General features: G+C 38.6%; 1 protein-coding gene across 5 annotated transcripts in view; it reads left to right on the top strand.

Moving 5' to 3' along the window:
• LOC131592144 (inactive histone-lysine N-methyltransferase 2E-like) overlaps positions 1-17,629 on the top strand; it is a 57,354-nt gene extending 39,725 nt beyond the window's left edge. For 4 of the 5 annotated variants that reach the window (XM_058863448.1, XM_058863447.1, XM_058863446.1 and 1 more), the window contains 13 exons: positions 1,621-1,719; positions 2,480-2,644; positions 3,642-3,950; positions 5,797-6,051; positions 6,226-6,370; positions 7,085-7,338; positions 7,482-7,538; positions 8,442-9,005; positions 11,981-12,282; positions 13,947-14,035; positions 14,137-14,250; positions 14,407-14,498; positions 15,338-17,629. In XM_058863448.1, coding sequence (XP_058719431.1) covers positions 1,621-1,719; positions 2,480-2,644; positions 3,642-3,950; positions 5,797-6,051; positions 6,226-6,370; positions 7,085-7,338; positions 7,482-7,538; positions 8,442-9,005; positions 11,981-12,282; positions 13,947-14,035; positions 14,137-14,250; positions 14,407-14,498; positions 15,338-16,852 — 3,960 coding nt within the window. In that variant the 3' untranslated portion in view covers positions 16,853-17,629. The remainder of the gene's footprint in view (positions 1-1,620; positions 1,720-2,479; positions 2,645-3,641; positions 3,951-5,796; positions 6,052-6,225; positions 6,371-7,084; positions 7,339-7,481; positions 7,539-8,441; positions 9,006-11,980; positions 12,283-13,946; positions 14,036-14,136; positions 14,251-14,406; positions 14,499-15,337) is intronic. The other variant, XM_058863449.1, reaches the window with a different exon arrangement.
• The last annotated feature ends 460 nt before the right edge of the window (positions 17,630-18,089 follow it).

The raw sequence follows: 18,089 nt of genomic DNA on the forward strand, positions 1-18,089 counted from the left end.
GAGCTCCCAGTCCATCCTGGAATGCCTTTTGGCTAGTTTGCCCATGTCACTCAGAAGTATTTTCAACATAGCAGTACATAGCCCTGCTCTTAAAACAGAACTCAAATCCAGAATACTTAGTGTTGACTGCAGCTCCATTTTTAATGGAGCTGTGCAGGTTCGTGTTTAATTCAGCTGGGAGGAGCAAGGTGTGTTTTGAAACTAAATGTATAGGTAGTATGGCAAAGCTACGTGGTATTGTACTGTGATAGTAAATTTTAAATCAAGTCTTTTTTTGAGAATGTCAGTTTGAAAGAGCTATTGGGAGGGGTCCATGACATAAATTGCTAATTTTGTGGAGCAGCTATTAAAGATAACTATTTAACGTGATTAGATTGTTACCTTAGTAACTGTCTATATTTCTTCATTTTGAGGGTGGTGGTGGTGATTTTTTTATATGATGGTTTTTGATGATGATTTAGGGGCAGAGAAAAGGGAGTTATTCTGGGAAGGAGCAATTCCTAGTTCCTTTAACATCATTTTAGGACTGAAGAAAATGAGGTAAAAATGAGCATACTGACACCCAGGTTTCCTAAGATGATAAATTGTTCCGGTGTGTTAGTAGCTAAATAGCTGAAAAATAACTGGAAGTCAGAAGGCATGCATGTGACTTGCAAATTATGGTCTCCAGAGAGATAATACTTAAACTTTCTTACCTGACGTGATTTTTGATTTGTATTTTGTGTCATGTTTTCAAGAAATGATAGCTGGTATAGGGAGTCTTTTCCCAATCTTATAATGTACAATACAGTGCTTAAATAGAACAGTCACAGGAGAACTTGTTTTTCAAAACTGAAGAGTAGGAATTGTGGAAAGAATAAAGCTCTTAAAATAAGCACATTTACACTTTCCTGTACACTTTTTTTATGGTAGCATCATATATATCACCCCAGGAAGAAAGCTACTAATTTCCTGGTTTCTGTACATAGATACATATTTTTTTAGATACATATTTTTACCTCTAGATCCTTTTTTTTTTAAATACATCAGACAACTTTAAATCTTTGTCTAGTCCTTTATGTAAAAGTGAAATTGCATATAGGACTAGTGAACACTTAATTAGTTTCAAAGTTACACTTTCATGCTTGTTTATCTTTCAAAACAGAAAACCATTGTTAGTTAGGTAACTTCTGTGTTTCCATATGGTATGGCACTGTTGCTAGATTATATAGTGAGTGTTTAAATGGAAAGTGTGACTTCAATTGAATACACTTCTGAGCTGTTGCAAACTTTGGCATTCATTCTATTTCACTAAAATAGAAATAAATAGAATAATAGAACAGAATAAGTTTTGTGGATGTATAATACAAAGCACCTAACTATTTAACTAATTACAAAGTGGTTAGAGCAGTTGCCATTGCTAGTGTCCAAAAGTTTCCTTTGGTTGAAAGGTTTTATTCTGATACTACTTTTTGCTTGGTGGGATGAGGGAGTGGGGATTGGAGCACTTTCATCCTGATTTGTTGGTTTGGTCACTTTTGCTGTAGTGAGCAAAGGATTCTTAGTTCTGTGTAGCTTTTAGTTCACTCCCGTTTGCAAGAGGAGTAGAATTTCTGTAAAACAGTCATTTCCATCTTCCAGGAGCCAGATTTTATTGATGATATAGAAGAAAAAACTCCCATTAGCAATGAAGTAGAAATGGAATCAGAGGAGCAGATTGCAGAAAGGAAAAGGAAGATGGTAAGTTGGGAAGCAAGTAGCTGCCTAAAAGGCATCATTAAGGCTTAGTGACACCTGCTCTTCCCATGCTAATTGCTGCCTTTTTGTGGGCTTGTACAATCTGCGCATGTGCAAAGTCAGATCCTTACATGAACTTACCCTTAAAATGCAAGGCTTGCTATTTGAGAACAGTTCATCTGGGTTCATCACTGCATTCTGACAAAAATCTGCTTTTATCTTCAGTTGTATATAACTTTTTGGTGTCTTTAGATTATTTCTGCAGTGCCTGTTTGAGATATAATTATTTGCTCTTTATTATTACTTGTTACTTGTAATGGCTATTTTTATAGATAGCATTGTGAATCAAGATTTTCCCCTATTTTATTTGAATTCCCTACTTGAATAAAAAGTCTCAGAAATCCTGATTTTCAGATTTTGGTGGAACAGTGCTAATAAAAGTAGCAACTTAAAATGCACTTTTTTTTTTGTTAAGTATTTAAAAATTAAGCAAGTTCTTTAATCCAAAGTAGGATTCCCTTGTGTGTCAGGCTGGTATGGGTGCAAGCCTTGCTTCAGAAGTCTAGTATTTCCAGTGATTGTAACATATCCCTTTAATCTGAGCTTCTGCTGATCTTCATGTCAGACATACATTGAACAGGTTTTGAAGTACTTAAGAAAATACGAGAGACAGAGTAATTACATATTTTTATGTGTATAAATAAATATATATATATGAAAGATTATGACTGAAACTGATTGTGATTATTGTTAAATTCATCAGACAAGAGAAGAACGGAAAATGGAAGCTATCCTGCAAGCTTTTGCCAGACTAGAAAAAAGAGAAAAAAGAAGAGAACAGGCTTTGGAAAGAATCAGCACAGCAAAAACAGAGGTTAAATCAGAATGCAAGGAAGCACAGATTCTCAATGATGCTGAATTTATTCAGGTAGTTACCTGGAGCTTTATTTTAAAGCTAGTTTTAATATTGCGTATTTTGTCAATTTACATGGTGAGCTGCATGTTAAGATGTATGAAATTTTTTCTTTTTCCTCTGAACTCAAATATATGTAACAAAAACTGTGTGGTTCTTTGACATTTTACTAGCTCCTGAATTTTTTTTCCAGAAAGATACATGTAGATTTCTTTAATGAAGAAAATTTCAGTTACATGAATTTTTGCAAACATGCATGCACACACAAACACACACACCAGCTGTGTAATTCAGTCTGTCTTTGAAGTTCAGGATAGAAACATTCATCAGTGTTGACTTCAGCCACAGGATGTGGCTCTCTTTAGGCCCCCTCTGTAACCAATGGAGAAGAATTTGTTTCTTCAGTGGGTTTTTCTGGAACACAGAGCATTGTAATCTTTCTGTTATTTAAAAGGAAATTAGTTAGTAAAGTCTTTTTTTTCTCAGTTCTTGCAGATGATCCTTAATATTTTAGAAACAGTTTTTAATTCTGTTGTTAATGGATGCTTCTTAGTTTGCAAATACTCATAGAATAATTCTCAGTCCAGGTTATTTCCCTGAGCTATGTGTCGACATTCTCTTAAGTATCTTCTGTGACAAAGTTAAACAACCTAGTAAGCTATGAATTACAGAAAGAATATTGGACTGAAAGACTTCATGATACAAGCATGATTTCTAGCTTAGGGATGAATGAATGTCAGTACTTACACAAATCTGTCATGATCTGACCAGTGATGGGTTGTGTGTGAGTACTGCTGATGATACAGCACATGCTTGGGAGGAAAGTACAGGAAATCCTGATATTTGCCTTCAAGAAGGAGAGAAGTATTGTAGTTCTGACAATAGAAATGAGATTTAAGACTTTTTGGACATGTAAAAGAAGAGGGAACTGACTTTTTTTTTTTTTCCTAAGAAAGATAAGTGGCTCTAAATGTGTATGAGATCTGTTTACTAGATTTCTGTCTTGTCCCAGGAACCGGCAAAAGAAGAAACTGCCACCAAGCCCACCCCAGCCAAAGTTAATAGAGCTAAACAGAGGAAAAGCTTCTCCCGGAGTAGAACTCACATTGGACAGCAGCGCAGGCGACACAGGACCGTCAGCATGTGTTCAGATATCCAGCCCTCCTCTCCTGATGTGGAAGTTACTTCGCAGCATAACGAAACTGAGCATGCAGCACTGGTAGCTGAGCCTGAAACAGAAACTGTTGTTACAGAAATGGTTACTGAAACAGAAGCTCCAGCACTTAGTAAATGCCCTACTAAGTATCCAAAAACAAAGAAGGTAAGTCTCCTGAGGGATAGGGAAAAGATGGACCTTAACAGAGTTTTTAAAAAATCGTAGGCTGCTTCATCAGTATGCAGCTGCATCTATGCTTTTTTTAAAAAAAATATTTATAAATTTTTTTGTAAAATTCCCATTGTATAGCCACTCACTGGTAATAGATTAAAATATTTGTAACATCCTTTGGTGGAAGTTAGTTTGGATTTAAGACTTCCAAAATACATCTTCAGAGCAATTTTGAAACAAAATGTTTTCGAAATGGGCTTTCTAAATGGATTGAAATAATATACATAACCAAAACATAATTAAAGCTGAATTTGAAAAAAAACCTAAGAAAATAAAAGTTGCCTTTCTTTCCTTTGTTTATTGTATGCTTCTGATGACAAACAGTATCTCCAAAGAAATCACTAACTTCTGATACTTCTCAGTTGTCTTTTCTGAAGTGAATGGATCAAAACATTCCAAATGTGTATGTGCATGTCTGGAGGGAAAATTCTTTACTCTTTAATGCTTTGTCAGTAAATTTCTTTCCATTGGACCGCATTGCAAAAAACTCGTATGAAGTGGCACAATATTAAAAGATATGCAGAAATCTTAACTCTGCAAGTGCAACTAAAGCAGTACAGTTTTCTGCTTTGAAAGTCACAGAATGCATTAAAAAGTATTTGTAGTGTGATATACAAGAAGTCCTGAAAATTTGAAGTGGAGGGAAAGGGGGAGGAAGTCATAGGTCAAAACTTCTTGTCAAAAGAAAAATAACAATTTCAAGATGGTTTTTTATCTTGAATCCCCAAACATAATTTAGAAATTTTTTTTCCCAAAAGGTACCTGAGTCATTCTTGTAACACTGCCTATTTGCATCACTGTTATATACTTGTGACAGGGAACACTAGAGCCTTTCTTCCTTTCTTGCCTGTTGCATATCAGAAAAGAAGGAAGATGCTTAGTACTATGAAACAGCAAAAAAGTGCAGTAAAATTCAGACTTCAGGTAAACATCTCTCCATTGCACCCAGTGTACCCTAAGTGCAGAGCAGGTGTTGCTTTAAAAATTAATTAAATAAAAATGGGCTTTTAAAAGACAAAATAAAATATAATAATTTGTGTTAAAGCCTTAATATCATATTAATATCATTTAATGTTGCATGTCCTTAATTTTAAATCACTCTAAAATCTAGGAGGTTAGTTTATCTGTTAATAGAAACTAAAATCTACTGGCATATATTTTAAAAACACTGAACTAGCTAGGAAAGAATAGCCTTTTTAGACCAGTGTGTCTCTGTATTTAGCTACACCACATTTACTATTACATTTGAACAGTGTTCAAGGCAGCTGCCTGACATGTTGACTGAGGCACAGTCCTGACAGAATGGAAATCTGATGAGGAGTTTCTTTTCTTTGCTCTCTTAATGTTATACTACTTCTCTTCAGCCTGAGTGCTTGGCCATGAGTTTAAATTATGTTTTAGAATTCTGTTACTAAATTGACATCCTGAATACTTAAATGTTGATCTGGACACTTGTATTGTAGTCTTCAGTGAGAACTAAATGCAAAAGAACTAAGTGTAGTTCACAACAGAAAAAAAACAAAAAACGGATGGGGCTAAACACCCCCATCCCTCCCACTAACTGGTATGTAAGCAAATCTGTACTGGTTTCTCCTGCTTTCCCTGTGATTTCTCTACAGCTGACCTCATTCTTGCCAGGTATTCTTAAACTTGGAGCCTGGAAACAAGCAGTTTCTGGTTTGTGTAATAGTTGACTAGATGAATAATTGAACTAAACACTTTTTTAAAGCCACTGGTAAACACACTCACAAAACTTCTTTATTTTTTTCTCTCTCTTTAGCACTTGGTTAGTGAATGGTTAAGTGAAAAGAGTGATAAAGCAGGGAAGCCTACAGACACTCTACCAGAAAGACCTCTACGCATAACCACCGACCCCGAAGTTCTGGCTACTCAGCTGAATTCTTTACCTGGTCTCGCTTACAGTCCACATGTATATTCAACTCCAAAGCACTATATCCGTTTTACTTCTCCATTCCTTTCAGAAAAGAGGAGGAAAAAAGAACCTGTGGAAAACATTACTGGCTCTTGTAAGAAGGTAACGCTTCCCTTCATTGTGGTGTTCTATCCCATATCAATTAAAAAGAAGTCTTTATTTACTATCATAAGTTCAGGCAGAAAAAAGGCTGTCTGGAAAACCAGCCATGTCACACAATTTGAAATGTTCATCATCGAAATTGTAAGTCACTAACTGGAACTTCTTGTATTACAGCGTTGGTTGAAGCAGGCTCTGGAAGAAGAAAATTCAACAACAACTGATAGGTTTAATTCACCATCACAAGAGAGATCTAGAAGTCCAGCCATCAATGGTGAACATAAAAGTCCTTTATTACTGAATGACAGCTGTTCCTTAACAGGTGTGAAGCTTTTGTAAATATACTACATAACCAGTGTATTCAACCAATATGTTGAAGTAGCTGTTTGTGGAGCACTGTGTTTTTTAAAGTCATGAGTTGATGAAAATTCCAGGCGTATCTGCATGTTTTCCTGATACTTTCTTTGAAAGAAATGCTTAGTTGCATGGTGGAGTTTTTCCCCCTTCAGTGTATATTAGATAACCAATTATATTTCTTGGCATTTACAGTCAACAAAAAACTAATGGTTTTGGTATTAGTATTAAGAGGTCAGGTTATGAATTTAATTTTCTATACTTTCTGTATATTATCTTTATACTTAAAACTCAGTAGGCCGGTGTAGCACACAGGGGAAAAAGCTGTGTAATCGTGTAAGCGTAATAGAAAATTAGAGCGCACTGAAACCACCTTTTAGCTGAACGGTCTTAAAAATGGATGGAAGTTGACATTACCTTCTCTGGAGATACAGACAGTTCTTCCAAGCATTCTAGCACACAGTTACTGGTGTATCTGTAGGCTGTTAAGAGTTTATTTTTCAGGAAGCCTGTAGGCTGTTAAAAGTTCGTCTCTCAGGAAGCCTCCTGCCCTTCAGAGACTTTTTTAATCTTAGAATTCTTTAATTTAGAATTCACAATTTCATTACATAAAGTACTTAAGCAACTGTAGGTGATTGTTAAGTCTAGAAGTCTTGTAACTTTTTCTAATTTTAACACATAGATCTAACCACACCACTAAAAAAACGAAGACTGTATCAGCTCTTGGAGTCTGCTTTCTCAGAAACCTCCACACCTACTCCTTCTCCCTATGCCACACCAACCCATGCTGACATCACTGCCTCCGAACCATCGTTGTTTGCTACTCCTCCGAGGGTAAAAACAGAAGATGAAGCTTGTCGAAATGGTTATAAGCCCGTATATTCACCAGTTACTCCTGTAACTCCATGTATACATGGAAATACCATGCACTTTGAGGTGAGATCTGTACTAAATTTTAGAGCATTCAGATATTTCAGTGTAAATCAGTATTTGTACTCCTGCTAGAAAATGGGGAGGGGGGGGGGTGTTTCTCTAGGCCAAAAAGTAAATTGACTTGAAATATCTTCTTGTTTATTTAGAATATTTCCTCACCTGACAGTTCCCCAGAAATAAAAAGACGAGCTTACAGTCAAGAGGTAAGGAAATCTGTAAAACCTGTGAATGGTATCTCAGTTTCACCTGAATGGCTGCTCTGTTCTTAGTGAATGCTTTTCAACAACCATTACAAGTTTCTGAGAATTTAAAGGGTAACTTCCCCATAGGTTTTACTTGCTTACTGCTTTATATTTCCACTTTATCTATTATATTCTCTATTTTAAACTGGTTTCTCTCTGTATCACTTAAAAATCCTGATTTGGATCAGAATCAGCTCCTGTAACAGAAAGGAGTAACTACTGCAATTTCTAGATGGGAACAGAAAGAGAACACTTTGCTTTCCAGGCTGTGTTAGATTCAGATTAACACTTCTTGTTACCAGCATTTCTTGATTGTTTTTGTTGACCCCAGTTGTGCTCCAGGTGAAAGAGCAAAGTAGAAAATAAGTCAGCATAGGTGGTGGATTAGTTGAAGAGCTAGTGCTATTGGAACATATGCCTGGGTACGCCCAGCTGTAGGATGCATGTGTCTTGCCATGGGGCTTCATCCTGAAATTTGGAAAAACTTCTCCTTCCTTCTCCCTCTTTGAAATAAGTGTCTTGACACTGAGGAGGATTGCTTTTATGTTGAAGTAGGTGCTTTCTAGCTTCCTGGCCTGGGACTTGCTCCTTTTGAAGTTCCTCCCCTTCCTCTGCCAGTCAGAAATAAAACCTGGCACTTAATGTATATTTTTACTTTGGTTAATGTACATTTTATTAAAAAGCTTTAATCTAATACGTGGAAATAGTAGAACTAAGTGTCTGGCTGTAGAATTGTTTCTTAAAAACAGATCAGTTTGTGGTACTAGAAGGCCTTTAATACCACTTGAAGGTGCATCTGAATGTGAAACAGTTGCAGGTTTGATGGAGTGTGAAAAAATATTTACATGTTTTTTCTTCATGCAGGGTTATGACAGAGCATCTATTCTAGCACTGAATTCTTTCAGAAATTCCAACCTGACAGAAATGGGCCTGCAAGAAATAAAGACTATTGGATATTCTAGTCCAAGGAATAGGACTGATGTCACACGGCAGTGCACTGGAGAAATGGAATCTGTGTCAGACCTCCAGCTGGGACTCGAAGTAATTGAGCAAAGTGCACTGCATAAAAACCTGGAAGCCCCCACACATGATAGGACTGATTCAAACAGCCAATTAGAAACTGCTCATTGTGGACGGGGCACAATTTACTCTTCCTGGGTAAAAAGTCCTGACAGGACAGGTGTAAATTTCTCAATGAATTCTAATTTGAGGGACTTGACCCCTTCACATCAGTTGGAGGTAGGAGGTGGATTCAGAATAAGCGAGTCAAAGTGCCTGATTCAAGACGATGCAAGAGGCATGTTCATGGAAGCATCTGTTTTTTGTACTTCAGAAGATGGAATTGCACCTGGCTTTGGAAGGACTGTCAATAACGACAATTTAATGGATGGAAATTGCACACCCCAGAACCCTCCACAAAAGAAAAAGGTTATAGCTTTAAGAATCATTTGCTCTGTCTTCAGTTGTCTGCTAATGATATTTCTATAACAGAAAGAACCCCAATGTAATAAAAACCAACTGTTGGCTCATATTTTACATACTACAGTATAGTAGACATTCAGAAGTAATGAAGGGCTAAGAGAAAAGCTGCATAAAACCATTAGTAAATTTATTTCTACAATATGAAAGACACAAATTCTTCTTCATATGAGTCTTAAATGAATTGCCCAATAAATAATTGGTTTTCAGGTTTGAAGATGGTTGCTTATGCCACCTGGTGTTACAGTATTCCATTATACAGAATATATACTAGATCATAGAGGCCATATACTGTGAATATCTGTTACAAATCACTGCAAGAAATTGCAACAACAGATGTATGCTATTCAGACTTTAAAGTCAGAACTGCACAGAAATACTTAGTTCCAAGAAATATTTTTCTTGGCTTAATTTGTTTTTTTGTTACTTGTTTTTCGGGGGTTTGGTTTTGTTTTTTGTTTTTGGTTGGTTTTTTGCTTGTGGGGTTTTGGGTTTTGGGGGTTTTTATGGTTTGGTTTTTTTGTTTGTTTGTTTGGGTTTTTTAAAATATTGTTTGAAAAATAAGCACAATCTAAATTTTCTGTTCTCACAAAACAGTTCTTATAGATAGTGATGTAGTCATGGGTAACTCAAACCGGGGTTGGAAGTTACGTTGCATAATTCTTAGACTGCATTGTACTGCCAGGTTGACTCCCTTTGCAGAAAGAATGACAAAGATGAAAGGCAGTGGTCTCCAGTGTACCAGCTTGCCTCTTTTGTCTCAGAACACACTCTAGTAATCTTTCCTGTTTGAAAGGTGTAATTTATTTTCTTCATGGAAGTAGTGATGAGGAGGGTTTTCTGCGTGTGTACATGCCTGCACAATGGAGTTTGGGGTTTTTGGTCACATTGCAGCCCTTTGTACATGCCTGCTCCTCTGGGGCATCCTGCTGAGGGGCAGTGAGGAATCTTCCTTCAGTTGTTCTCCTTCAGAACTGAATTTTTGTTTACTTGCTTCAAGCTGAGACATACATGGAGCAATATTGTAGGAGCTCTGATCTTACCTGGTCACGGCCCTGAGAATTTGATAGATCTTGTGTGTGTTACTGTAGCCTGCTGTTTTGGCAAACCTGAAAAGAAAATGTAAGCTAGAATTCCTGTAACTTGATGGCCTTCTTTTTCTAAGGCTAAATTTTTTGAAGGCTAAATTTGTCTTCACAAATCCCAGCAGCACTTAGTAATTCAGTAACCCTCCCCACTTCTGTTGCTGGCAAGGATTGTTCCAGGTTGTTACAGTTGAGAGCTATGCTATACTAATCCTCCAATAAAAAAGGTGGGCTGCCCCCGACACCCCCCAATCTTAGAATTCCTGTCTAAAAGTTCGTTTGAAGAAACAGCCAGAGAAAACTGCATCTGTATCCCTGAAAGAAGGGGGTTTAGGATTTCCAAAGACACACAGAAATTTGAAACCTTAGACAGTGTAAAAAAAGAGGTGGTGGGCTGGATCCCACCTGAGGTGAAAGGTAAGAATTCAGGAATTTTGAATTTGAAGAGACTCATAAAAGCCTTTTCCCTAGGGTCATGTAAGACAGCTATATCCTTAGGTAGGTCTTTGCAGGATGTTTTTGTATACTTGTACATTTCTGTGGGTATTTGCTTGTGTTTTGTCCTACTATTGCACAAGTTATCAATACAATCCTGTACAATGTGGCCACATTACAGGGGTCTATTAACATTTAAGCTTTCTTTAAAGCGGTATTCTTTAGGGGGTCCCTGTCACATGACCTGGAAATAATACAAAGTACTTAAAAGCAAGTTCTTAACCTGAACTCCTTTATGCAAAATCAGGTATTTTTCACTGTTTTTACTCTGACATATGGATGGGTCTGTAATAGATCTGTTTGAAAGCAAACAAACAAAACCCCTTAGGACTGCAAGAAGAGCAGCTGCTTCAGTTTTTCTCTCTCTGTAAAAATGGATGTCCAGTTTTATTGAGGATTAAGCCAGTTAAAAATCAATTTTTTTTTCATTATTGCACTTCAGTTTGTTTGGATGCTGTATGGTTCAGAGCAGGATGCTGATAACTAGAAGAAAATTTATAGAAGTTAAATGTCATTTTTACCAAACTACAAGTGTAGTTACCAAATAAAGTAGTTCTGGAGGTCAATATTTCAGCTTTATACTTCAAATCCTGAAGATTCTTGGTGAAAATACTTCAACATGTATTTTTTCACTGGAGGCAATTTACTAACCACCAAAACTGGTTTCTGTTCTATGGAACTTTGGTGTAATGATTTTAAATATGTAATACATTAAATAGGAACCATGTGCCATTATTTTTGGTATTAAGAGTTAGCTTAAAAATATGTTTTTAATCAGTCTCTCTTAAAGTGCAGTAAAGACAAATTCAGAATAAACAGGGAAAAGTTGCAAATTCTGTGTTAAAAGAAGGCTTGAAGAGTTTAGTGAATCCTTTGATATATGAAGCAGAAGGGTAGAGGGTTCTCATGCAAGGGAGTCAGTCTTGAGAGCAGGATGTGACATCTCTTGAAATTAGCTTTACTAGATCAGTATAATTGTAAAATTCTGCAGTTCCAGGAGAAACTGTATAGTCCCTTGTAACTACAGCCAACAAAATGACTTCAGCAGTGGACCTTTTGCTGACCTGTGTCATTGTCATCTGCTTCTTCCCTGAGGCAGAACACATAATTATTCTCTTGGCAGAAGCACTTTCTTAATACCACCTTTGCAGTTGCTAGTAGCTCAGTACGTTGTAGATTCCACTGTAGATGTGGTGAAGTATCTTCAATTAATCTCTGCCTTTTTTTTTAGAACCAATTACATGGTAGGTCTTACTGAAATGTAGTGCATTTAATAGAAATTGTAAGAAAATGGTTAAAACTTCCTCTCTAATGTCCATTTGTGGGGTTTTTTTTTCCTCTTAGGTGTCCTTGTTAGAATACCGTAAGAGGCAACGTGAAGCTCGAAAAAGTGGCTCAAAGACAGACAGCTTCCCCCTGGTTACTGTATCTCCTCATGCTGCTGGTGGAGGAAATACAAGTAGTAATAATGGTGCTAGTGATGGGTATAACAACAGTGGTGAAAATGGGGAGCAAACTGATAACACTGCAAGCCTGCCTTTACCACTGCCAACTACTGTTTATAATGCAGCTCCAGAAGACACTGGCAACAACTGTGCAATTAAAGAATCTTCCTCCAGTGAGAAGAGTGAACCAGAAGTTCAGTGGTAAGCCACAAAACTACAGGACTAAAGTTCAGAAGAATTTTTTATGTAAATCTAAGTATTTGCTAGTTGAAATCTATTTTTCATTAAGGCTTCTGTTGTGGAATACTGACTGGAAGCCCTTCTTCCAGCTTAGTAAAGAGTTGTCTTACCTTTTTCCTCAGAAATACAGCAGACACCTGATAATGATTCAAATACATGAAGAATTACCCATAAGATATTTATTAAATTATTTAAATTCTGCTTTTTTATCTCGTAGTGGCAAAATAGGTACTGGTTTGAGCATTTGTATCCTTGTATTTCTACTGCTTTCTGAGCTGAAGAGAATTCTTCATGTTTAATCTCAAAGCCTTTCCAAAAGTACTGTAAGGCATAAGGTGCAGCAGGAGAATAATCTATACTGATTAGCAATGGTTTCTGGAAGACTTTAGGAGGTCTGGTTTTCAGTCATGTGGCTGGAGTGTGTGTGGGATGTTTGCTGTTGTGTAATTACCCTGTGCAGGGCTGAATGCTCAGGTGGGAGCATATGGTGACACTAAGAGGATTGTTGGTGATTGCTCAGTGGTTCCCTTGTTTGCAGACCATATGGGCAGTGTGCAATGCCAGATACTCCAAACAACCCCAGATCCTCAGCAGAGGTGGCGTGTGGATGGGGAGGAGATAGAGTGACTTCAGTCTGTGTAAAACACTGCACAAATTTTTCAGTGAGTTTTGGTAGCTTTAAAATAGATGGTCAACTGTGGTGACACTGTCTCCAAAATATTATTAGGGCAAAATAAATCCTGCAGATGTTCTTCATGCTGTGGTGAAAGCCTAACTGGTGGGGATGAACCATGAGCTTAGGAGTTGAACATCCTTCCACTGAGATGCTCCAAGTATTCCAGGAAAGAAGATTTTGTAAAACCCGTTGAAGGGAGAACCTGAGTGCAGTCTTCAGTGTTCCACTGAAAAGTGTCTGTTAAGTTCACTGTGCAGAAGCTACTGCACTAAATTGTGGAAGCAGGCCAAACAGGGAATAATTTACTGCTTAGATTTTGCACTAACCTTGCAGAGCAGCACCAAAACTTATTCCAGTGCAGCAGTATTGTGAAGTGATGCCATATGTCCTTGCCAGAAAGGAAAATATTTTTGCGGAGTGCTGTCACTTAAAATATTCTTGGTCAGGTTATGATTGAGAGATGTAACGGGTTTTAAGAGAGATGTGACTGTCATTGCATAGTATAGAAGCTTCAACACCAATAGATTTGTAGTGGTACACAATTCATAGCTGTGCATCCCCACTATTAAAGAGCAGATTCTTTGCAGTTCTGGAAGAAGACAGTTTTCTGCAAACTGAGACTATGAACCAGTAACTGTGACCTTAATTTTTCTTTTTTACTTTTCAGTTGTTAAGACAAAGAAAAACCCACATATCTACAGCTACTTCCTTAATAAGAGGAAATGCCAGTTTTTTAATGTTACAAGTTTGTAGGAAATCACTGTATTTAAAGTGGGAGAAAATAGATACAAACCACTTAAGTAATAATATTCCTTATGCACAAGTTATTTGGTTGTTACATGCAGCCAACACTGTAAACTTCCTCTTACTCGGTATTTGCATATACATTGTCCTAAATATGGTCCATGGGAGTACATCCTCTTAAATTTAAAGTGGACTTCTCTTTCAGGACTGCATCAACCTCTGTGGAACAAGTAAGAGAACGAAGTTATCAGAGAGCTTTACTTCTCAGTGATCATAGGAAAGACAAGGACAGCGGTGAGTTGCTTTGTTTTTTTGAAGATACATAAATCTAACCAGCTCCCCCGTGGTAATCTGTAATAATTCTAATACTGTGTTTGGGTCTGCTTCATCTGTAGGGGGAGAATCACCTTGTAGGCCATGCTCACCGTCTCATGTTCAGTCTCCATCTCATTCAAATCTCATTTCCCAGTTGCAGCTTAAGGTCCCTTCTTTCACTGAAATTCCTGAAGGTCAGTAAGCAGATGACCTTGTATGGCACTTGACATATTCAGTAGTCTAACAACCACTTTAATAGCTCTTTTAAAGTCAAATATAAAGTGCTTAATGATCTCTGCAAAAGATTTGATTTTCCCAATTTGATATTTATCTCTGCTTTATTTCTGTAGAACCTGATTCTGAAAATCCAGAGCCAACTTCGGAGTGTCCGTCCCCAGATACTTCACAAAGGACTTGTAAAAGTCCATCAAAAGCAAGCAAGGTAATGCAAGGTTTGCACAATATGCATAGGAACAGCTCCATCCATCTCTGATTTACTTATAAAAATGTTAATTGTAGGATTTACTACTTTGGTGACATACACACATGTTCATCTAACTGTGCAGTAAATTAACATAGGTAGACATCTGCAAGAATATTTGTCTGTATTCACTAAAAAGTGGGTTTATATGCTGTGCTTTCAGTAGCTGTACATGTTTATGATTTTACACTCTGTAGACAGAGAAGAGATTGTATCTGCACTGTTCTGTGGTGTGAATGCTGAAGAAAAGGCACTCAAAACCAACAGCATGTGATTTACCCTTAACAGGGGGGTTGTTCTTGATCTGCCAGGGTTTGGCAGTCAGGACTCTGATAATATGGAGAAGGATGTTGAGTAGTACCCATATTAAATGAAGTAATTCAGGTTGTCATATTTAGTATGTTTGCTTGCAGTACCCAGCTTTAAATCACTCTAAAAATTGCTTTATTTCTGTAAGTAGTCTTCTCTGGAATTACCTCTTTCAGATTCAGAAATCTAAAGCTTTTAACAAAGAATCAGTTCAGACTTTGAGCTAATGATCATATTTCTGTTAGAAGTTTAAAATATACTTCAGTAGTTTTTGACTTGGAAGCATTATTAATATATACTTGATAAAAATAGTGCCATCTTAAGCTTGCTCTGTTAGTGGTGTTATTCTCACACCAAATACATATCCTGCATCTCAGCATTTTTTTTCACAATTGGAGGAAAGTGTTCTGCGATAGTTTTTTGTTTGTTTTTTGTGTGCATGGTTTAGTATTCTGAACATTGAGCACTGACTGCCTTTCTTTTTGTTCCAGCCCTCTTCACCAAGTCCTGTAGTTTCAGCACAGCCACTTGGGAAAACGCCCACAAAACCAGATTCGCACTGGGAAACTGCAGCTAACGCACCTGAGACTGAATGTGCGAATCATCCAAAATCTGAGCTGCAACAGAAACAGCTGACAAACAACGTCCAAGCACTTTCAAAAAACCATCCATCTCAGTCACATCTGCGCAGCTCTGCTGAGCAACTTTCACATTCACAGAAGTTGCCTTCCGCACCTTTGAAGCTGCATTGCCCTCCTTCGCCTCATGTAGAAAATCCCCCCAAGTCTTCTACCCCTCATCCGCCTGTGCAGCACGGTTACCTTTCACCAAAGCCTCACTCACAGCAGCTGGGATCTCCATACAGACCTCATCATCCACAGTCACCTCAAGTTGGAACACCCCAGAGGGAAACACACAGAAACTTCTACCCGGCAGCACCAACCCTCCAGCCCAGTAATCAGGCGCAGGCTAGTGGCCCCCTCTTCACTCAGACAACATCAGGACAATCTTCAGCTTCCTACAGCCAGTTTAACCAACAAAATTTGAACAGCAATGCTCCACCTCCCCCGCCCCCTCCACCCCCTTCTTCTACTTACTATCAAAGCCAGCAGCCCTCTGGAAACTTTCAGAGCTACAGCCAGCTGAAGGGCAGCATACCCCAACAGACTGTGTTTTCATCTGGACCAAACCAAGCACTTCCTGGCACTGCGGGTCAGCAAACGGTGCCAGGACACCACGTCGCTGCAGGGCATTTTTTGCCCTCTCAAAACCCCAGTATTCATCACCAGGCATCGGCATCTGCTGCTCCTCCTCCTCCTCCACCACCCCCTGCTCCAGGACCCCACCTTGTCCAGCAGCAAAGTACTCATCAGCAGCACTCTGTAGCACATGTTGTTGGTCCAGTTCACGCCATGGCGGTGGCTCCTGGATCACACATTCATTCTCAAGCTGCTGGTCACCATTTGCCACCACCACCTCCACCACCAGGTCCTCTCCCCCACCACCAACCTCCCCATCCCTCCACGGGACACCAAGGGTTGCAAGCACAACACCAGCACGTTGTAAACTCGGCACCGCCTCCCCCGCCGCCCCCTCCCTCCAGCGTTATCGGCTCGGGGCACCACCCCGCATCAGCACAAGGGTTACACCACCCCTCTCATCAAGGACCGCCCCATTTCCCTTCCAATGCTCACACAAGCGTCTCCTCCTATTCCTCGCAAGCCCCACATCACACAACGTTAGGACCTGGACCTCAACATCAGCCTGCTGGCACAGGACCTCATTGCCCACTCCCTGGTCAAGGTCCTCACATCCAACCTCAAGGACCAAACAGTATTTCAACACCTACTGCTTCCGGGTTCTGCCCTCACCCCGGCTCCGTGACCCTTCCCCACGGAGTGCAAGGGCAGCAGCAGGCCTCGCCCGTGCCAGGACAGATCCCCATTCACAGAGCACAGGTGCCACCCACCTTTCAGAACAATTACCATGGGTCAGGGTGGCATTAAAACAGATCCCTTTAGTTATAAACATTTTTAAAATGTTCTGTAATATAAACTGTGTATATTTAATATGTACCTATTCAAGGTACTTTTTAAAGCTTGTACATGATACTTTGTATAAAAGCAAACACCAGTGCTCTTCCATTGTATCCTTTCCATTTTTTGCTTTTTAAAATTCCTGAAAAACGTGCTGTTAAGCCAGTATTAGGTATTTCTTTTTATTTTGTAAGTGGACATTCCAGCTGTTTTTTCTGGCAGTAGGTTTGATGCTGCATAATGTTTAAAATTTTATTGTTGCAGTTAAATTCATTTAGTGAAAGTTTTCTATATTACTTTTATACATATGTAATTAAATAAGTACACAGGCTAAGTGATGGCACTAACAATTTTTTTTTTCCATTTTCTGTCAACAGTTTTTTGTGTGCATAGAGATAGGAAACAATGCAATACAGATTTTTATAGTTTTGGTGTGGACATGGCTTTTTGTTTCATCAGTTATTTGCAGAAATTGTAATTTAATGTATAGACTGTTTCTAATGTCTCGGACGAGTGCTGTAAATACTGTATTTCTTTCGCTTGTAAAGTTGCTTAAAGCTTCTTTCATTTGATATAGTATTGTATATAATAAGTCTTTTGCAAAAAAAAAAAGTGTGATCTTTGTGAAAGTAGTACAGTATATGATCTTTAATTTTTTTTTAATATACTGTCACATTGCAGCACTGGTTGGGCATTTTAATTCATGTTAATAAATCACAATTATGTCAGTTTTACCTACTTGTCCTGAAAGGGTGCTGTATCAGCAGGAAAGTGGCCTTAAGTCTCTGATCTCCCCTGCTCCCTGTGAGGCTCTTCACTTCTCTGCAGTCTCCAGCTGTGGCTTCACTTCTGTAGCACAGACAGATGTGGAACAGGCCGGAGGAGGGGGATTCTTTCCTCTGTTTAGAGGTTGAGGAATGATCACCCCAAGCACAGCAGAGTCCAGGGTCAGGTTACCGATAGTCAGGGGCACTGAGGGGTATTTTTATGCTCAAGGTGTTCTGACCTTGGTTGCAGAGCAGGGAAGCACCTGCCTGCTGCAATACCTTCCTCTTCCCTTCTCCTGCCTCCTCAGGCCCTCCAGTTGGGATGTAGGGGAGGAGCTGAGTGGGTGGTGCTGTAATGGGGTTCAGAATGTTACAAACTGTAGCAGTTTGGGGTTTTTGTAAGGGAAGCGATTTATTCCTGCTGCTGAAAGCAGCAGTGA

This window comes from Poecile atricapillus, chromosome W (genome assembly GCF_030490865.1).
Source record: "Poecile atricapillus isolate bPoeAtr1 chromosome W, bPoeAtr1.hap1, whole genome shotgun sequence".
Classification (NCBI taxonomy): domain Eukaryota; kingdom Metazoa; phylum Chordata; class Aves; order Passeriformes; family Paridae; genus Poecile; species Poecile atricapillus.